This window comes from Oncorhynchus nerka, linkage group LG27 (assembly GCF_034236695.1).
Source record: "Oncorhynchus nerka isolate Pitt River linkage group LG27, Oner_Uvic_2.0, whole genome shotgun sequence".
Taxonomy (NCBI): Eukaryota; Metazoa; Chordata; class Actinopteri; order Salmoniformes; family Salmonidae; genus Oncorhynchus; species Oncorhynchus nerka.
Genome location: NC_088422.1, coordinates 43,990,776 through 44,012,772, shown reverse-complemented (window position 1 = coordinate 44,012,772; position 21,997 = coordinate 43,990,776). Strand labels below are relative to the sequence as shown.

At 41.6% G+C, this 21,997-nt stretch overlaps 3 protein-coding genes across 4 annotated transcripts; 2 read left to right on the top strand and 1 right to left on the bottom strand.

Moving 5' to 3' along the window:
* Window positions 1–582: 582 nt before the first annotated feature.
* Window positions 583–3,839, bottom strand: LOC115111842 (synaptobrevin homolog YKT6-like). Its single transcript, XM_029638323.2, has 8 exons — window positions 3,689–3,839; window positions 3,238–3,408; window positions 2,929–3,011; window positions 2,737–2,837; window positions 2,457–2,561; window positions 1,210–1,275; window positions 920–1,021; window positions 583–710 (listed from the first exon to the last, which is right to left on the bottom strand). Exons 2-8 carry the CDS (start codon window positions 3,339–3,341, stop codon window positions 675–677), a joined length of 597 nt encoding a protein of 198 aa, XP_029494183.1. The 5' UTR covers window positions 3,342–3,408; window positions 3,689–3,839; the 3' UTR covers window positions 583–674.
* A 6,811-nt stretch (window positions 3,840–10,650) lies between these two features.
* On the top strand, window positions 10,651–15,571 carry LOC115111839 (hexokinase-4-like). The gene is made up of 10 exons (XM_029638320.2): window positions 10,651–10,847; window positions 11,537–11,699; window positions 11,952–12,106; window positions 12,247–12,366; window positions 12,504–12,599; window positions 12,750–12,849; window positions 13,022–13,205; window positions 14,023–14,178; window positions 14,347–14,580; window positions 14,670–15,571. Exons 1-10 carry the CDS (start codon window positions 10,767–10,769, stop codon window positions 14,815–14,817), a joined length of 1,437 nt encoding a protein of 478 aa, XP_029494180.1. The 5' UTR covers window positions 10,651–10,766; the 3' UTR covers window positions 14,818–15,571.
* Window positions 15,572–17,205: 1,634 nt separating this feature from the next.
* LOC115111841 (myosin regulatory light chain 2, atrial isoform-like) lies at window positions 17,206–20,958 on the top strand. Of its 2 annotated transcripts, XM_029638322.2 has the most exons (7): window positions 17,206–17,313; window positions 19,700–19,801; window positions 19,975–20,050; window positions 20,138–20,242; window positions 20,335–20,413; window positions 20,505–20,553; window positions 20,742–20,958. In XM_029638322.2, the coding sequence occupies exons 1-7, from the start codon at window positions 17,311–17,313 to the stop codon at window positions 20,844–20,846; spliced, it is 519 nt and encodes a 172-aa protein (XP_029494182.1). In that variant the 5' UTR covers window positions 17,206–17,310; the 3' UTR covers window positions 20,847–20,958. The 2 variants fall into 2 exon arrangements, with proteins under 2 accessions (XP_029494182.1, XP_029494181.1); XM_029638321.2 differs by having other exon boundaries at window positions 19,975–20,242.
* The last annotated feature ends 1,039 nt before the right edge of the window (window positions 20,959–21,997 follow it).

Genomic DNA, 21,997 nt, shown 5'->3' with positions numbered 1-21,997 from the left:
GAACAAAACATCAATGGGTTACATATTGTTGTTTTGATTAGGTTACATAATCAAAACACTAATCCAATTAATGTCCTGTAGAAATGAGCTTTGAAAAAAACTCAAGAGGATTTGATCATGGAGTTCTGTTGTCTCAGGCCCTGAACCACGAATGTGAGGAAACCGTGTCATCTACAGGCTAAGGAAATAAAATGTCACTACCAGACCTTAATGAGATCCCCAGCATCCTGCGAGTTACTGCATTGAGTACAGAGGGAGATTGTCAGGGTTTCTTTAACGCCAAGCATAAGATGAAAACTCCCAGAAAGCTGAGTTCAAACTCAGATTAAGACTCTGATACAGTCTGAATTCAGGAAACGGTTTAAGACATTTTGAACAACAAACACGTCCTGGCTGGCTATGAACCTCCTCAAAACACCTTTTGAACTATTACAATGAAGCCAATACGTATGATATCTTCCTGGTGAAACCCCACCAGTCCCGCAGCCCCACATCCTCTCCTCTTCCCCAGTAAGCATGTAAAGAAATTCCAGAGATCCCACGTCCTCCCTCCCCTGCACCCTCCCAGAGACTGAGTGGAGGCCATTCGGTCTCCTGGAGGCTGGGGCACGATGGAAGTTGTAGAATGAGCAGAAAGGCCAAGAGAGATATATCCAAGAGGACAGTCAGCAACATCACATGACCTCACAGCATGAGTTCTGCTTCCGTGCCTGTTGGATAGAAAACACAGACAAAGTGACTGATCAGCGATTACAATATCAATTTCACACTGAGAAGGATACATATGTAATGGAAATTAGCCTTAATAAAAAAAGTTTTGATGAAGTGTAGCAAATTAAATTGGGATAAAAGTAGCCCAAGTTTAATCTAAGATGCTGTGATTATTTGAACTGGAGAGCGCAGTTCAGTCACCACTCACAGTCTTATAAAATGCTTTAGACTGGTTCCCCAGGTGTTCAGACTTCTGCACCAGGTCATCCAGCTTCTCCCCTCTCTCCAACAGAGACTCCATGGTGTTGTGCTGCAGAGACAATCACAGCCCAGTCCACTTCATATACAGCATCCTACCAACCACAGGCACTAACAGTGTCAGACATGCAGTAGTGCAAGCTTCCTACACAGGGGGAAAATGTTTTAAGCTTATCTAAAGTTTCCCCATTATGGGAGATGTTTTGGAGTTGTACGTGAGTGTCGACTAAAGTGTCTCACCAAAATGATTTTTGTCTCGTCTAGCTCAGCCTGCACTTTGGTCATCGCATCTGCCTCTCTGGGGTTCTGAGGAGAGAACACAAATTCTGTCAAACTTTCACAATCATCCAAGAAGAAAACATTAAGGACTCAAAGTAGGGTTGGTTATTCAAGTGTTACTTTATTAATCTATGTGCAATGTACACTACTGTTCAAAAGTTAGGGTCACTTAAATGTCCTTGTTTTTGAAAGAAAAGCGTTTTTGTTGTTCATTAAAATAACATCAAATTGATCAGTAACACAGTGTAGACATTGTTAATGTTGTAAATGACCATTGTAGATGGAAACGGCTGATAAAAAATAAAACAAATGGAATATCTACATAGGTGTACAGAGGCCCATTATCAGTAACCATCACTCCTGTGTTCCAATGACACACTCTGTTGATCCAAGTTGATCATTTTAAAAGGCTAATTGATCATTAGAAAACCCTTTTGCAATTGTGTTAGAATAGCTGAAACCTGTTGTTCTGATTAAAGAAGAAATAAAACTGGCCTTCTGACTAGTTGAGTATCGGGAGCAGCAGCATTTGTGGGTTCGATTACAGGCTCAAAATGGCCAGAAACAAAGAACTTTCTGAGGAAACTCATCAGTCTATTCTTGTTCTGAGAAATTAAGGCTATTCCATGCGAGACATTGCCAAGAAACTGAGGATCTCGTACAATGCTGTGTACTACTCCCTTCACAGAACAACGCAAACTGGCCCTAACCGGAATAGAAAGAGGAATGGGAGGCCCCAGTGCACAACTGAGCAAGAGGACAAGTACATTAGTGTTTAGTTTGAGAAACAGACGCCTCACAAGTCCTCAACTGCCAGCTTCATTAAATAGTGCCCGCATAACACCAATGTCAACAGTGAAGAGGCGACTCCGGGATGCTGGCCCTCTAGGCAGAGTTGCAAAGAAAAAGCAATATCTCAGACTGGCCAATGAAAAGAAAAGATTAAGATGGGCAAAAGAACAGACACTGGACAGAAGAACTGCCTAGAAGGCCAGCATGCCGGAGTCGCCTCCTCACTGCTGATGTTGAGACTGGTGTTTTGCGGTTAAGATTAATAATGTCTACACGGTATTTCTGATCAATTTGATATTTTAATGAACAAAAAATGTGATTTTCTTTAAAAAACAAGGACATTTCTAAGTGACCCCAAACATTTGAATGGTAGTGCATTTTATGTGTCTATTTCAGAGACAGGATGCCATGTGTACCTGGTATTTGGCCAGGTGGATGTCCAGGGCCTTGTAGTTGATGGTGTCTGGGTTTCCAGATGGCCAGTCTATACTTTCCACTTGCCTGGAGAACTCCTCTAGCACCTACATGATCAAACATCAATCTAGAACAGCTGAAAACATAAAAAATAAAGCCGAAAGGGCCTGGCGAGGAGCAATAACTTTGGAAGAAACCTTGAGAGGAACAAGACCCAGAACAGAGAGTAATATTCTTCACTTGTTGCTAAGGAGGTAATGCATCTCTTGGCAGTTTACCCACTTTGTCTAGTAGTGTGAAGGCGACTCTTTGGGGGTACTCGCTGTCTGCTATCACCACCGCACTCAGACTGTCATTCCTCACATACACATGGCACAGGTACTCTGGAGGGAGGAAAGGGTAGAAATTATAGGTGTCCTCACATAACAAATAAAAAACTTCCATATGCTATAGCCCAATGTATCAGGGCTTAACCTTGTTCTTTGACTGAGGCTCGGCTGCCGTGTGCAGAACGCTCCACAATCAAGGCGCTGGTGAAGGTCATGAACTCTTGGACACTGCCAAAATCAAACACAAACAATGGTGAAAACATTGTTGGTGTTCTTGTCAATTCTAATGAAGTCGAAACCCATGACAGGTTTAAGATAGGCTATTATTAATGACAGGGGTGTTAACTTCTTCATCTGCCCTGATGTACAAGTTCAAATCAGTGAAGATGGAGGGAAGGAACCCCCTTAGACTATTGAGATGCACTTCAGCCCATGTGCCAAGAGGAAGACCCACCTGGAGCGCTGGAAGAAACTGAAGGAGGAGAGGTCATATGCGGATTTGAGGAGATTGGATTTAGTCGCTCCTTTGTGGAGAACGCTTAGGCTGTACAGCTTCATGATGACGCAGACAGTCCCAGGGCTATGACTGGCGTGTCCCAGCGCAGCAGCCTAGAGGTCTCAATGCCTACATGTCAAGAAAGGGACACAAATTCAAATCACATGAGCCAAACCATCCGTACAGCCACACAATACATAAGCTGCAAGGTAGCGTACTGTCTACTACACACATACTCTACAATCCAAACGATTGCCGAACTAACTAACGCTAACACGATAGACTAACGTTTATCGACATGTAGCTACCGTTCTCGCCATATTTTTGTGCTGCTTGCTAGCTAACGTTAGGTAAACTAAGTGCCAAGAACGATGGAGCTAGCTCAAGTTCCCTTGTCGTACTTACTTACCAGAGAAGACTGCACTAAATGGTTTGTTAACTGTTGAGAATAAAATGCCAACTGAATTATTCCATAATAACTTAGTGAACGACCTGTAGAAAGTTATCAATATTATGACCAGTTCGTCTCTTTCTAGCCACACCAACCACGTCACGATCGAAGCAATGTCCCACAGTGTAATTGTTCCGGAATGCAACACGGCCTCATTACAATTCTGTGTACAGTTCCTACTTCCAGATCACTTGTGCTTGAGGTGTGAAAAAGTAAGCATAGGAAAATGTTGTGTTGCGTGTAGGCTTACTATCAGCATTTTTTAACGTCTATTTGCTGAGCGGTTCCAGTAAAATAAATACATGGGACACAATGTATATTTTGTTTTTATAACTGATTTATGCATAGGCCTAGTTTTCACAGCAGGTAGACTATTCTTATTTCCCATATTATCTACAATCCCAGCCACACAACCAAATGTACAGATATATTTGTGACTATATAATAAATAGTTTACTATAGGTACTGGCCTAAATTATGATGCCTAATGTTTTCATGTATATCTTTTCTATAGGCCTACTGTAACATGTCAACAACATAGGCTACGGGTAGCCTCAAGGTTAGAGCATTGGACCAGTAACCAAAAGGTAGCTGATAATGGGTACCCTGGCTGTGACCCCACTCCCTGCTGGTGTCACAGGCATAGCTCTGGGAAGTAGGGATTCTGATTGGTAACGATGAAAGGTTAGCATGTTTTGGATATATTATCTTTGAGCCTCTATAACTTTCTCACTCATCATTATTCACGATTTATTCATTCATGATTATCTGTAATCATGGCAGCATCCACATTAATGTACTAGTGTTCAGAAACATATTCTATTCTTATTTAGAATAAAAGTGACTCCAAAATGCCACATGATTTACCATTCATTTCTATTGGACACAATATAATCCGGAACACAACCAAAACAAACTGCAAATCCATCCAAGAAGTTTGGAGATGTATGTAATGGGACCATACTCAACTTTTGACTGCTTTAATACACTATAAGTGAATTGGTCCAAATACTTATAACACCTTCAAATGGGAGGGACTAGATACAAAAACAACTTTAATTTCTAAACGGTAAAACAGACATATATGAAAATACCCTCAAATAAAAGGTGGCATTCTGTACTGTTGCCTCATATTAAACATTTGGGGTTCTATTTTGACAATCTTAATGCAATGGTAAATCTAAGCACTGGCGGTAAGAGCTATAAATCAGGGGGTGTGTCTGAAATATTTTTTTGCTATTTGTACAGCCGGAATTATTAGCGCAATAGCTGGCGTTGGCTCAATGGCCAATCAAAGTGTTCCATGGCTTACAGCAGCATGTATTTGTCTCAAGTTCTCTAGGTTATTGATAGTCTTTGCATTGTCATCAACTCCAATTCACCTGGGGGCAAGGAATATTCTCGTCCTAGTCCATTGCGGATTAATACTACAGTTTATTTAATAGCATAGGCAACAGTAACGACTTGTAGAATGGTGCCAGAGGGGATAGTTGATATTTTATGTGCTCTCAACCAACTGTGTTATTTTGTTTATATTTTTGTGTTGTTTGTAACTTATTTTTTAACATATTTTTAAACTTATTTTGTACATTATGTTGCTGCTAACATCTCTTATGACCAAAAATAACTTCGGATTACAGTGATTACCCACCACGAACTGGTAGCAGCTTTTTCCTTTAACAAGTCTGAAGGGTCCGACGTGAAGGAAAAACTGCTTTCCCGGGAACAGGCTCAAATCCTCATCATTTGCGTGAAGAGAAGACAATGAAAAAGGGGGCGGAGGTCGGGCTGCCTTCTGAGAATTTGTAGGCGACTGAGTAAGCCCCCACTGCCATATGTTCTATTGGCAAACATGCAATCATTGGACAATAACATTGATGACCTACGAGCAAGCTTAAACTACAAACGGGACATTTAAAACTGTAATATCTTTTGTTTCACCGAGTTGTGGCTGAACAACGACATGAACAACATACAGTTGGCAGGTTTTACACTGTATCGCCACGATAGAACAGTAACCTCTGGTAAGACAAGGGGTGGCGGTTTATGTATATTTGTAAACAACACCTGGTGCACGATATCTAAGGAAGTCACAAGGTTTTGCTCACCTGAGGTAGAGTATCTCATGATGAGCTGTAGACCACACTATCTACCTAGAGAGTTTTCATTAAAAAAATTGTAGCTGTTTACATACCACCACAGACCGATGCTGGCACTAGGACCGCACTCAATGAGCTGTATACGGCCATAAGCAAACAGTAAAACTCTCTTCCAGAGGTGGCGCTCTTAGTGGCCGGGGACTTTAATGCAGGGAAACTTAAATCCGTCTTACCAAATTACTATCAGCATGTTAAATGTGCAACCAGAGAGAAAACAACTCTAGACCACCTTTACTCCACACACAGAGATGCGTACAAAGCTCTCCCTTGCCCTCCATTTGGCATATCTGACCATAATTCTATCCTCCTGATTCCTGCTTACAAGCAAAAATTAAGCAGGAAGCACCAGTGACTAGATCAATAAAAAAGTGGTCAGTTTAAGCAGATGCTAAGCTACAGGACTGTTTTGCTAGCACAGACTGGAATATGTTCCGGGATTCTTCCGATTGCATTGAGGAGTACACCACATCAGTCACTGCTGCTACTCACTGTTATTATCTATGCATAGTCACTTTAATAACTCTTTAATATTACCTCGAGTAACCGGTGCCCCCGCACATTGACTCTGTACAGGTAACCCTGTATATAGCCTCGCTATTCTTATTTTACTGCTGCTCTTTAATTCTTTTTTATTTTTTATTTATTTTTTGTATTTGTTTATTTTTTTTTAAACTGTGTTTTTGGTTAGGGCTTTTACTGTAAGTAAGTATTTCACTGTAAGGTCTACAGCTGTTGTATTTGGGGCATGTGACAAATAAAATTTGATTTGACTTGACTGATAGATAGCAAAAGAAATCCCTGATCTCAAATCCAAAATGCTGGAGTATATATCCAGATTAAACGTTTTAGCTTCACTGTCCAAATAAATAAGTATAAATAAGTAAAGGAGTGTATAAAACCCCCACAAATTATTATTATTAGGCTTATTAGGACAGGTCATGAGTAGACAGTGGCCTTTCGATCGGGTATAGGCCTTGCCACTTCTGATTTCTCACCACTCTCATTTGTTGTTTTCCTAAGTAATTTTGCTTAATTTAACAATTTCCTCCTGGCCACTTAACTCGGTGCTAAGTGCTTTCCATACTAGAAGTGTGCAGATAAATTATTGACTCCCAGGGCAGCGAATTGAAAACGTTGGGCACGGAGACAGTGAAAGAAAGCTATTGTGAGCATATGTTGACAGGGTGGTTGTGGCAGGATAAGGGGTGTTTCCCCCCCCCCTTTTTAATCTGACAGTTTTGGTTGCCATAGATTTTGAGAAAAAAAGATGTAGGCCAAGAGCATATGTGTGTATGTGAGATTGTTTTCTCAAACGGAAAAGCAATACAACATTTATTTTTGGATATACATTGAGGTTACTTGGATGGAGATTATTTGAATGTTACTGCTACATTTTGGGATCTGAGGACCATGGTGAGAAGGACTTGATTTTATCTGAGGTTGAATCATTTTTTGGGGCCAGTGCACTTCTGTTATTGATGGCCGCAGTGGATGCGTCATGAACTACAAAAGCGCACAAATGAATAAAAAACGTTTATTTTAGGACTAGCCTATACAGACTTTTCCAGGCATTTGAGTGAACACTTTTAACTGAAATAGTGTTTGTTTATTTATATAGGACTTTAGTGTGTATTATTCGACAGAATAACTAGCCTAACAGCAGACAATGTTGTCCACTGAGGAACTGGTTGGTCATAAATCATTTGGACACTCCTCAAACACATGTTCAATAGGCCTGTATTCACAGATGAAGATTCAAGACCAACTGCTACTTTCCAACCTGCTCTCGTAGCCCAACTGGACAACACGCTTACTGTTCCACAGCAGACAGCACCCATGACTGGGCAGGACATGTATGATATGGATCCTCATACGATGGATAAGGTAAAAAATATTGGGATGGTCTTATCCATTTAATGGAAGATTCCCTGAAGGGCCGCTTTAAGTTGTCCTATTTAGAAAGTCTCATTCCAGGGCAATGGAAAATCCTACTTTCTAGAAAACTGAGTTTTAGAAGCATAAAAATAAATCACTGCCAAAGTCCATGAAAGCATGAAACGGGGTATCAGATAAGGTGTATATGAAAAATGAATTATCAGGCTATTTAGATTACTTGCCTACAGCATTTAACATTCTAAATGTGGCATTGTACAAGTAGTACTATTTTTGCTTTACTTTTGAGAGATGACTTGCAATTTTTGGTTTTTAAGAAGGTGGATGTGTTAGCTGAATGACTGTAGACAGTTGTTATGAATAAAAAGTGGGTGGTTTTATGTGGTCTCATCTGAGGAGTGAGGCAGGTGAATGGAAGCCTTGCCCATCAGGCCATCTCAGCAAACAGCCCAGTAGGAGAGCTCTAACTGGGTTAAATTAGCCGTCAAAGTCAGCTATGGAGAAGTACTTGGCACACATTCAAGTTCCATCCATAAAAGGACCTGACACCAATCAAACATGGATGGATTTGTCAAACAGCAGCATGCATGTGTGTGTGAGCCTGTGTGAGCCTGTGTGCCTGTGTGTGTGTGTGTGTGTGTGTGTGTGTGTGTGTGTGTGTGTTACAGTAACACCTATAGCATCATTGGAAGGTTGAATTAAGATCCTCACCTCTTTTCTGATTTATGTTGCACATGTGCATGTTGGGGGGGTGGCTATTCAATCAAACTTTACACACAATAAAACATATTCTTCATGTTTGAATTCATAATAGAGTACAATGATTTATTACACAAGATTATACTGATAAAGAATAAAGAATATGGAATGTTTGAATGAACTCAATCTCTTATTATTGTGGAAACAGGCCGAGTCAAATATAATCTGGACTTGTGCCAGCCTCTACTGAAGATCTTTGTTCATGCAGTTTTGTACATGCATGAGCTACCAATTAATTTAGCTAATTCAGTTTCTATCTTTGAGATTCTCCCTGTAAGTGCTATATAAATTAAAGCGCTATTTGAATTAAATCCATGATTAATCTCCCGATAAGGCAAGTTGTAGTTGACAAAGTGTGTGTCAGCCTGTTGGTAAGAGTTACTGTTGCATTTATTCTGAAATCAGGAGATAGGGGCACTCAGGAAAGGGTCACCACAGCTATTTTTGGAGTTGTTTTTGACAGTACCATTGGTCATGTCTAAAATTAAACCTTTTCGGGTGATAAGCACAGGAGACCTTTGCCTACAAAGCTTCATTATTGATTTTAGCGGTCATTCAACTTTGCAGTGCGCTAAATTTAGATGCTTTGACATCTAATATTGAGCTAGTTAAACAATGACTAAGACTTTGAATACAGCAATATTACACACTTTATACCAGTGTCTGATCTGCCTCCCTATGTGAAGGTATCTTAGTACTGTAGGTACATATATACAGACCTACTGTAAATCATGTTCTTGTAAGAGGCTTCTGTTGAACCCAATGAAATAGGTCACACCTTTGCCACGTTTTCTAAGCAAACACAGTCATCTATGAATGTCAACTACTTCTATGTCAATGACTAAGCTCAAATGACCATGTTACCTGTTCTACTAACCAGACAAACTTCCAAGTCTGGTCATTCATGCCATCAAATGGATATAGAGTGGAAATTAATGTAGGTTACTTGTACTAGAAATTATGTTAAATAGCAACAGTAATAGTTAGCTGTATGTCTTTTCAAAGGTTTTAGTTTAGATCAACCTTATCCTGTCTGATTAAATGTATTTTTTTGCCTGCTTTTGGGTTTGTCATTACACATATGAAAGATTTTCTCACTGCAATACTTTGCTGTTCAAATTGACCTGTGGTGATAATTCACATTCTATAGCGTAGCAAGCTACAGTGCCTTCAGGAAGTATTCACACCCCTTGACTTTTTCCACATTTTGTTGTGTTATAAAATAGGATTGAAATGGTTTGAATTGTAACTTTTTCGTCAACAATCTTCATAAAATACTATGTAATGTCAAAGTGGACAATTAAAAAAAAAATCATTTCTAGAAAATGTATGAAAAATCAAACACTAATACATCTTGATTAGATACTGTAAGTATTTAACCCCCTGAGTCAATACATGTTAGAATCACATTTGGCAGTGATTAGAGCTGTGAGCTTTTCTGGGTAAGTCTAAGAGCTTTCCAAACCTGTATTGTTCAACATTTGCCCATTATTCTTTAAAAAATTCTTCAAGCTCTGTCATATTGGTTGTTGATAATTGCTAGACAACCATTTTAAGGTCTTGCCATAGATTTTCAAGCAGATTTAAGTCAACTCCGTAACTAGGCCACGCAGGAACATTCACTGTCTTCTTGGTAAAACCTCTGAAAATGTGTCCTTGTGTTTTAGGTTATTGCCCTGCTGAAAGGTGAATTCATCTCCCAGTGTCTGGTGGAAAGCAGACTGAACAAACTTTTTCTCTAGAATTTTGCCTGTGCTTAGCTGATTCTGTTTATTTTTTATCCTGAAAAACTCCCCAGTCCTTAACGATTACAAGCATACCCATAACATGATGCATCCACCACTATACTTTAAAATATGGAAAGTGGTACTCGGTAATGTGTTCTATTGGATTTCCCCCAAACATAAAACTTTGTATTCAGGAAAAAAATTGAATTGGTTTGTAATTTTTTTTGCAGTATTACTAGAGTTATATCGTCTCAGAAATTGTAGATATCATCTGACCACATGTCCTTGGCTAGATGGGGTGATGGGTTAGGGGGTGGGCATTTGTGTGGGCCTTCATCTTCCCCCGGCCAGCCCCCTTTACCAGAGCATAAAAACAGCAGAGGTCCTCATTCAACTACATTTACAGTTCACTGACTCTGCATACACACACACTCATGCCAAACACACACTCACCACACACCTAGATACACACGCGAGTGATTTAGAGAGCTAGACAAGATGCTGTGCGTCAGCTCCTTCATGGGCCAGATGGGGAAGATGCCTTGTAGCCTCAGCTCTGTGCTAGAGACAGTCATCATGGTAAGACACACATTTCTGAAGAGTTTAGGTCAGAAATTCTGAATAATCTCATTTGGGTTTGGTTTACTTGAGTTGATTAAGTTTTCAAAAAATAATTTGAATTATTGCCTTAACAATGTTATAATTTGACTTTCTACTCTGCATGAATGTTGTCTGAATGAACTCAAGTCTTCACACATATACTGCTCCATGTTGTTTGAGAGGAAGTTATGGGTGAGAAGCTTTGTCAGACGTTCAGTTTACTACTTTGTCCTCTTTGTGAAATACCTGGATGAAACTGTGTATCTTGGTGGCGAAATGTATTTCAGAGCCACCATAACACAGAGCATACAGCATGACGCAACTTTTATGTCTTTGAAATTATTCAACTTTTTTGTTTATTGGTTTTCAACGCTTCTGTTTCCGCAGCTGACATTTTAGATGAATAAACATTAGAAAGAGAAAGGGCTGAAGTTAAACATGAAATAGATCTTCCTTATCCTTACCCTTACTGTCATTCTTCACACTTTCCTTTACTGTGCTTTAAATTCTGTACTCTACTCATGACGTGCGTATGTAAAGTGTCCTTGGACTTGAGAAATGCCACACCTGAAGTTCCGTTGGGTAAATCATGTTATTCTATTCTCAAGGTATTCTAGGAATGAATATTATGATGGTTACTTGTGAGGGCTCTGTCCCTCCCTCCCCAGGTGGAGCAGATCCTGTCGGAGTTCAGGCTGAAGAAGGAGCAGTTGAAGGAGGTGATGAAGAGGATGATGAGGGAGATGGACCGGGGACTGCGTGTAGAGACGCACCAGGAGGCCAGTGTCAAAATGCTGCCCACCTACGTCTGTTCTACCCCTGAAGGATCAGGTAGAGGCATATACCTCGTTTATATCATGCTTTCTTGTGAAATAACAATGTAAATGCATGATACCTAGGCTATTTGTACTAAATGGGTGATGGCACATGAAAGAACATGACATTTCTTATTAGATTTATTTGACAATCAATTTGTAGTGCTTTAAAAAAAAAAAAAAGATAGAACAATGTTCTTATTCCAGAAACCCCTGCTGTGTGTGTTTGATCCTATATGACACCGTTCTGTGTGTTGCGCTGTGTCAGAGGTGGGTGATTTCCTGGCCCTGGACCTGGGGGGGACTAACTTCCGTGTGATGTTGGTGAAGGTGGGGGAGGATGAGGAGAGGGGATGGAAGGTGGAGACCAAACACCAGATGTACTCCATCCCTGAGGACGCCATGACAGGCACGGCTGAGATGGTGAGAGTGCAGTGTACTTAGAAGTGTTCACCCAGAACTGCACTGTGTCGCCTAGTGTAATCTGTGTCCCCCATAAATCATCATGACTCACCATCCTCTCTCTCCCTTCATCCTTTTCCCTCCTTCCCCTCTCTTTTCAGCTCTTTGACTACATTGCTGAGTGTATATCAGACTTCCTGAACAGACAACACATCAAGCACAAGAAGCTTCCTCTGGGATTCACCTTCTCCTTTCCTGTACGACACGAGAACATAGACAAGGTTAGAGACGGACTAAGTACAAGATCTGCACAGGGCACAGACTTCAGATTAGAGATTTGATACGCAAGTGACTATCTGAGTATCTGAGTTAGTGTCTGAGCCCTGCTACCAACCCTAACCCTCTGTGTTCCTCCCAGGGCATCCTATTGAACTGGACCAAAGGGTTCAAGGCGTCTGGAGCAGAGGGTAACAACGTGGTGGGACTACTGAGAGATGCCATCAAGAGGAGAGGGGTAGGATTTTCACTTCAGGATTAGGATTCTATGTTTATGATACATAGAATAATAGATATGTTGTGATAGACATGCTATGATACATTTGTAAAACATGCGTATTAGATTCATGCAAATAGAGCCGTACTGAAATGTTCCTTTACTCTTCAGGACTTTGAGATGGACGTCGTTGCCATGGTGAACGATACAGTTGCCACCATGATATCCTGTTACTATGAGGACCGCAGCTGCGAAGTGGGAATGATTGTGGGTAAGGATGCACACGCACGCGAGCACGGACGCACACACACACACAGGTTTATCAGCCATTTATCTCATGTTACCTACCAGCTCTCTACCTCTCCTTAAAGCCTACTATGTTGCTATTTGTCTGTAATACGACACACAAATCAAATGTAATATGAGCATTGTCCTGTCCTCAGGTACTGGGTGTAACGCTTGCTACATGGAGGAGATGCGGACAGTGGAGCTGGTGGAGGGGGAAGAGGGGAGGATGTGTGTGAACACAGAGTGGGGGGCCTTCGGAGCCAACGGAGAGCTGGAGGAGTTTAGATTGGAGTACGACAGGGTGGTGGACGAGACATCACTCAACCCTGGACAACAACTGTGAGTATTGGGCCTTACCCTGTTTATCTCAGCACAATAACCTAATTAGGCCTTCCTAAGTTTAGGAATCTCCACTGGTGATAAAACTACCTTTAATTGGCATAAAGTGGCTAAAATAATTGATTACTTTCCAGGAATTTGCAGATATTTGAAAGTAGTACCTAGTTTCTCTTGTGCAGTACTGGTTGCATGTATATCCAGACATGTATAAATGTGTCCATTCTTAGAGCTCAAAGTATGTGAGAGTCAAGAGTTTCTGAAAGACCTGTACTTTCCTGTGACACAATGCACATGCAGCCTGAGGATGAGTACAGGTGAAAACGTGCCTCTCTCTCTCACCTGTCTACAACACTCACCTGACACTAACCTGCAGCCTATGTGTGGTCACTAGGTAACCCTCTTGTTTTCCAACTCGAGGCTAGTGGCAGCCCAGTCACTACACATCAGGGTCAGATTAATGAGCTCCTGTCCAGCGCTAGCTAATGTCAGCCAGGCTAATGGCTGTTTACCGTCTACTCTGACAGGCCCTTGACACGGGCAACCGCTGAGCTGAGCCTCACTCACCCTAGCACTTTATCTCTCTCTCCGCCCCACAGCGACCACACCGAGAGATCACTCTCCTGCTTTTCAATCTCTCACTTTCTTGTTTCTCCCCGGCCTAGCTGGGAAATGATGATGACAGGGATGTAGGTTCACGTGTTGTGTGACGCACAGCTCTTTTTCTCTCTTCCTCCATCCACTTGCTCTGCCCCGCTGTTTCCCTCAACTCTCCCTTCTGCCCCCTTTCTCTCGTCCTTCCTCGCCATCGCTCCCGTAGCTATGAGAAGCTGATCAGTGGGAAGTACATGGGAGAGCTGGTGCGGCTGGTATTGTTGAAGCTGGTGAACGAGGAGTTGCTGTTTAACGGAGAAGCCTCTGACCTGCTGAAGACTCGCGGCAGCTTTGAGACGCGCTACGTCTCCCAGATAGAGAGGTGAGGGGTCACGACACAACAATGACATTAGAATTACAACTGTCAACACTATTACAAGGCCATCGACACAGTTCCAACTCTTTGTGTCAGTGACTGTCTTCTGTCCGAGCCAGTCAAATCTTCCCTCACTAAGTCTAAGCCTGTGTTCTCTCCCTGTGTGTTCCTCAGTGACTCTGGAGACAGGAAGCAGATCTACAACATCCTGTCTACGCTGGGCGTGTTGCCGTCGGAGCTGGACTGTGACATAGTGCGTCTAGCTTGTGAGAGCGTGTCCACGCGGGCAGCACACATGTGTGGGGCGGGGTTAGCCGGCGTCATCAACCGTATGAGAGAACGCCGCAGCCAGGCGGTGTTGAAGATCACTGTGGGCATCGACGGCTCCGTCTACAAACTCCACCCCTGGTGAGGAGGGAGGAGGGAGAGGGAGTCACCAAGTATAGCGTCAATGTCATGTTTTTTACTCTAACTCTGATATTAATCTCCCTCCACAGTTTCCAGGACAGGTTCCACAAAGTTGTGCGGGAGCTGACGCCTCACTGTGACATCACCTTCATCCAATCAGAGGAAGGGAGTGGCCGGGGGGCGGCACTTATCTCGGCAGTAGCCTGTAAGATGGCAGCGTGCATGCTGACACCCTGAGAGTCGTAACAGCCTCCCACCTATAGGGGACGATGCAGGTGAACCAGGCTTAACTCTGACCTCATACAGTAAATTATACCTCATCTAGGGTGATCCAGCTCTGGCCTCCTCTTGAAGCTTTCACAGAGTAATCTGTAACTCCTCATTGGTGAGAGAAGCAATACGGGTGTGGATATAACTCACTGTACATAAAAAATAACTCCACCACACAGCACACACAACATGGGAAACACAGAGACAGATTCAATCATCACTTTCCCCAGTGTACAGTATTATACAGATGTGTCTTTTTGAACTGATGAGCCTCTGACAATTCCCTGCAGTCCCACAATGCATAAGTGGTGAGTCCAAGAAAGTAATGAACCCTTGTTTAAACATGTTCTCAAGCTTCCACTGATTGCAGGTATTTTAAGCTTGATTAATAATGTAACATAATGTTAAAGGGAAAAAGATTGGCATTGATTTATAGCATCAGTATGTTTTTTAGTTTGATGCTGTCTGTTTTAATCCAGAGATGTGACCGTATATCATTTAAAACTAAGGGATTATCCATTTCAAATGTATTGCAGTGCAGTCTTTCACTTACTGTTCGTGGGAAATTAAATATTTCTTTGATGGTGTATTTATAAACGTTCTGTATCTGTGATGAGCGTAAAGGTCTTAATTCCTATTATGTATATCTAAGAATGATAATGTGCTTTGTAATGTGACAATTTTTTATTGTTGTAAGTAAAGTTGCTGCAACATACAAATATTTTGTTGTGTGCCTATCATCATTTGAAATTGAAGGGGCCAAATAACTGAAGTGGCTTTAGTGTACATGACCACATCCTTTCATAAAGAACAGTCAAGTTTCTGTTTCTGTTTAGTAAAGTGAGCAACTCACACAAAGTTTCCCAGGCAAACACCCAATGCAACTAAATAGGACTGTAAACTACATTCATACTCAGTGGTGTAAAGTACTTAAGTAAAAATGCTTGAAAGTTCTACTTAAGTCGTTTTAGGGTATCGCTACTTTACTTTACTATATATATTTTTGACAACTTTTACTTTTACTTCACTACATTCCTAATAAAAATGATGTACTTTTAACTCCATACATTTTCCCTGACACCCAAAAGGACTCATTACATTTTGAATGATTAGCAGGACAAGAAATGGTCTAACTCACAAACTTATCAAGAGAACATCCCTGGTCATGGCTGATACCTCTGATCTGGCGGACTCACTAAACACATGATTCATTTGTAAATTATGTCTGAGTGTCGGAGCGTGCCCCTGGCCAGTGGCGGATTTAGGCAGCCGCCCAGGGCAACATCTTGCCGGGGGAGGCACGGGGCGCCTGCACAAAATAAAATGTGACATTTGAGCAAATGGTTTTCTATCGCTCATTTGCACGTTACTTCAATGATATCATGTCACCTTGTGGGACTGTGGGTCAATTAACCTTGTCAGAGTGGGAACCCTGATTCTAGTTTGTGAGCTAGACTGGCTACTGCCTGGGAAGGTCTCCCACTCAGAAGTACGAGATGTGGAGGGGGGCGGGGGGCGGGGGGCGGGGATAGGTTGACCTCAGCTCTCCCAACTGGAAGCCCGAGGGAGAATCTATCAAATAGCGCACCTTTAACTTTGTACAGTACTAATACAATTAGTAAAATCAGTCACAATACGAAATGTTACCAAATAAACCACAATTCATTCATAATATTGTGAATATATAGTTTCACAGACATATTGTTGCATTTTTTTCTGGTTTGTGCGAAATTGTTAAGAAAAATCGCAGAGGAAGCCATACAAGGTAGAATCCCCACTGCCCCTGGCTATCGATACATTTAAAAAACAAGAAATGTATGCCGTCTGGTTTGCTTAATATAAGTAATTTGAAATGATTTATACTTTTACTTTTGATACTTAAGTATATTCGAAACCAAACACTTAAAAACTTTTACTCAAGTAGTATTTTACTGGCTGACTATCACTTTTACTTGAGTCATTTTCTATTAAGGTATCTTTACTTTTACTCAAGTATGACAATTGGGTACTTTTTCCACCATTGGCCATACTCATGGGTAACATGGTATCTTCACTTCCCCTCTTCCCACTGGTTCCTCTCTCACACCATTTTGTCCAAATCCCCCTCCTGCTCATTCTCCCTGTCTCCTTTTTCCACCCCCAGTGGAATCCTGGTCCTTGGGTCCTTATCGTGTCCACATAGAGAGAGAGAGCGCGCGAGAGAGAGAGAGAGAGAGAGCGAGAGAGAGAGAGAGAGAGAGAGAGAGAGAGAGAGAGAGAGAGAGAGAGAGAGAGAGAGAGAGAGAGAGAGAGAGAGAGAGAGAGAGAGAGAGAGAGAGAGAGTATATGGCCATGTATGGGACTGTGGTACACACTGCAGGCCTATTATAAGAGGGCAGAAGATAACATGAGCCATACATAAACTCTACCCAGCATCACACCTAGTCCTGAGCACAGAGAGCCACTATACCACACACAGACATGGTGAGTACTAGAACAATGACTCAATATTATACATCATTTGCCATCTGACTTTACTCATAAGCAAAATCTTTATGTAACGTTTATCTGGAATTTATTGTTTAATCTGGAGTTCATTGTGATGAAATATTAGGGTCATTCCACGAAAAGAGTGCCCTTTGCGTCTCTTTGATATTTTAAGTAGAAATCGTGCACCGATATTGGATTTTAAAAGCCTGTTATATTAAACGAAGTGCCCTTTCATATACACCACATACAGACTTCAATAAATCAGATTTGATATAATATATAAAAAATACTGTCAACCCTGTGTCAGTTCTAGGAATTGCATCATTGCATCATTACTTATTTTGTTGCTTTGACAAAGTAATTTCGGATGATTGTTATTTATTTCTTGTGATTAGTGATTCAGGGATGTCTATCCCTCATTTTTAAGGTCAACTCTGTTAGGTGAACTTTACTCTTGTTTTAATATAGTGAAACTATTTGTTTTTAAATATTTTCTTTCAAAAGAAACATTGAATAGTCAAATCATAGAGCTGGTTGTGCTATTTGCAGCAATTTGTTTGTATTTTGTGATGGAAAATTGAGTGGGTGGAGCATAAGACGTCAACCCTGTTTGTTACCCATAGATAGGCTAGAAATGTTTTAACATTGTTAAAACATGCATTCAAGTGCGCATTCAATTGCCATTCCCTGTTGCAAACAAGCTTCCATTTCCCCAGTCACAACTCAATCGCACAACCCTGTTACCTTATTTGGCACTTCTATAGTCCCTTTTAAAAATTATTATTATTTAACCTCTTGAAAAACGTTTTTTATGAAGTTGAACATGTGCTCTTTATGATAGAATGTTAAAATTAGGTGAAATAAAAAATATTTGACCAAGTTACACTTCTCAAAAGGCACTGAATTGGTGGAACGACCCTAGAATGTTTTTGACTGTAGAGTAAGCCCAGATTTAAGTTTCAAATTTTAACTAAAAAGTACGACTTCGACAGTCAAAAACACGTTTATAAACTCGACAAAAAAAGAAACTTTCCCAGACATTTCTGGGGGGAATGGCCCTAGCCCCCCTCCTCCGATCCAACGGGTCCCAGATGTGCTCAATGGGATTGAGTTGCAGGCTCTTCGCTGGCCATGGCAGGACACTGACATTCCTGTCTTGCAGGAAATCATGCAGTGAACGAGCAGTATGCCTGGTGGCATTTTCATGATGGAGGGTCATGTCAGGTTGAGCCTGCAGGAAGGGTACCACATGATGGAGGAGGATGTCTTCCCTGTAACGCACAGCGTTGAGATTGCCTGCAATGACAACCAGCTCAGTCTGAGGATGCTGTGACACACCGCCCCAGACCATGATAGACCCTCCACCTCCAAATCGATCCCGCTCCAGAGTACAGGCCTCAGTATAACACTCATTCCTTCGACGATAAACGTAAATCCGACCATCACCCCTGGTGAGACAAAACCGTGACTCATCAGTAAAGAACACTTTTTTACCAGTTCTGTCTAGTCCAGCAACGGTGGGTTTGTGCCCATAGGCGACGTTGTTGCCGGTGATGTCTGGTGAGGACCTGCCTTACAACAGGCCTACAAGCCCTCAGTTCAGCCTCTCTCAGCCTATTGCAGACAGTCTTAGCACTGATGGAGGGATTGTGCGTTTCTGGTGTAACTCGGGCAGTTGTTGTTGCCATCCTGTACCTGTCCCACAGGTGCTATGTTCGGATGTACCGATCCTGTGCAGGTGTTACACGTGATCTGCCAGTGCAAGGACGATCAGCTGTTCATCTTGCCTCCCTGTAGCGCTGACTTAGGCGTCTCACAGTACGGACATTGCGGATGGCCACATCTGCAGTCCTCATGCCTCATTGCAGCATGCCTAAGGCACGTTCACGCAGTGTCTAAACGACCGTTCCACAGGTGCATGTTCATTAATGAATTAATCAACAATCATGGGAAACGGTGTTTAAACCCTTTACAATGAAGATCTGTGAAGTATTTAGGATTTTTTACAAATGATCTTTGAAAGACAGGGTCCTGAAAAAGGGAAGTATCTTTTTTTTGCTGAGTTTAGTATGTGTCCTACTATTGTAATCAGAAATTAGAAATGACTAATCCCTTAGAAAGTCGTTAGTACTTATTTATATTGATATCATACTAACTCCGGATGACCTTGGTCAAGCAAACCTGGGTGTTTTACTGTAAAAATGTGTTAAATGTATGTGACATATTACTCATTTTTATTCTTTCACATAGAATACATGGTTTCCATTGTTACGTGTTGACGTGGTTATTCTTTTTTGGATTCCTCTGCTCTCATTCGTTTACGACTGGTGGCAGTGATATGGCCATGCGTAACCTCCTGTCTATTTTTCTGGTTTCTCAGGCCAGTAAGAAGGCTGCTAATAAGAGACAGAGAGGAGCCCAGAAGAGCTGCTCCAATGTCTTCTCCATGTTCGAACAGTGTCAGATACAGGAGTTCAAGGAGGTGTGTGGCTACAGTACACTTACACTGGCTGGTCCATAGACATTAGACATCAGAGGAAACGGCTCATAATATTAGACATAATACATTTTGGATATTCGTTATTTATTTTACGATGAAGGTAAAATTATGAGGGGGGAATCTATTAACAACGGATGTACTGTGTTTATCTCTAGGCTTTCGGCTGTATTGACCAAGACAGAGATGGTGTGATCAAAAAACAGGACCTGATAGAAACCTATGGACAGCTAGGTATTTTAATTGTCTCACTTTACAAAATGTGTGTATGTGCATGCGTGTGTGTGTGTGTGTATGTCGATTTATGTTTTAGTGTACCAGGGAAGCTGAACGTTAAGGATGAGGAACTGGATGAGATGTTGAACGAGGGGAAGGGTCCCATCAACTTTACTGTGTTCCTCACTCTATTTGGAGAGAAACTCAACGGTAAGACCCCATCCCTCTGCTTCTCCATCCTTCTGCTGTATGAGTCTTTGGTTTCGGTTCATGTTAACGGAACTATAACCCTCCCTTTACAGGCACAGACCCCGAGGACACCATCCTCGCTGCCTTCAAGCTCTTCGACCCAAACGGCACAGGTTTCGTCAACAAGGATGAGTCAGTATCATTTGAACCTATACACAGATTGCCAAAATATGCAATGACAATGTGGGCAATGAATTATTCATTAGCTGTGTATTCTTCAAAGGTTTAAACGGTTACTGATGAACCAGGCGGATAAATTCACAGCAGAGGAGGTTGGTATTCTTTTTTCTCCTTTTAACCTACCTTTTTTCTTTAAAATAATACATGAACAAATCACACAGTTGACATTACTTGGGAGAGAGAGATAAACCATCCTATCAGCAGTCCTACATAGAAAGTAGGCCTTTGGTCAATTCACATTGTTGCCTAATCCCTCTCTGTCTTCTGATGAAATCCTCAGGTGGACCAGGCGTTCTCTGTGGCGCCAATTGACGTGGCCGGCAACATCGATTACAAGTCACTATGTTACATCATCACCCACGGAGACGAGAAGGAGGAGTCCTAAAGGCCCTCAGCAAAAAACCCTGACCCCCGACCCATAACCCCTGATAGGGCAGAACTGGAATCTCCTCTGTGGTTGTCTTTTGCCAATCCAGTAAAGAAATCAAATCAACACCTGTCTGTAAAATGTTTATGTTTATTTGTGGTTACATTTAGATACAGTACAGTTAGTATTTGTACTATCACACAGTTGAATGAAAGTGTTGTCCTCTTTACAGTCATACACACTCTTGTTTCTGACAGCTGTTGCCGATACTGGGACCAGAACACTCAAACTACACTTAACCACTACAAAACATGTTCAAGTCAACCTAATTACCCCCCCACATCCATCTCCCCTCAAACACAGCACGATTTAGATTAAAAGGTTCAATGCAGCCATTTTTATATCAATGTCAAATCATTTCTGGGAAACAATTAGGTACCTTGCTGTGATTGTTTTCAATTAAAATGGTCAAAACAAAACGTTCCTTAGCAAGAGCAATTTCTCAAGCAAGATTTTTTCTAGGACTGTCTGGGAGTGGTCTGAGTGAGGAGGGGAAAACTGAAAACTAGCTGTGATGATCTGCCTGGTGATGTCACCAGGCAGATCAAAAAACTCTATCCCACCAAAACAGCCAGAAATGCCAGGCTCTTACACTAAAAGGGAATTATTATCATTTTCACAAATTATTCCAACCTCAGCGTGGAAATACAGTATATCTAAAACACAGACAAATCACATTGTTAACTGCACTGGGCCTTTAATACCCCAAATGTGATCTGTAAGGTGCATCCAGGAGAAAGGGCACACTGCAATGAGCCTGTGTAGTTCCAGTCAGAGCTATGCATTTAGAATGCAATTCTAAATATATGGCTCTGGTTCCAGTCATTTAGGCCTCGGTTGCCGTGGATACAACAACAAACCCGTTAACTCCACTGCCAAACAGCCACCACATCTATTGGTCAAACAGAGCTAGACAGACAAGGTTCACCCACATTTGTAAGCCAGGCTGGGGATACAAGCTACCTAAGTCCCTGCTTCTAAGTCCCTACGGTTAGGTGTTTGTAAGATTTTTGTAGTTTTTTTGCCGTGTGAGATGTAGTTGTTGCAGAAGAAGCAGAGATGCCTATATCTTCTGGAGCTGAGGGTAGAGTAGATGTGGGGGTAGATAC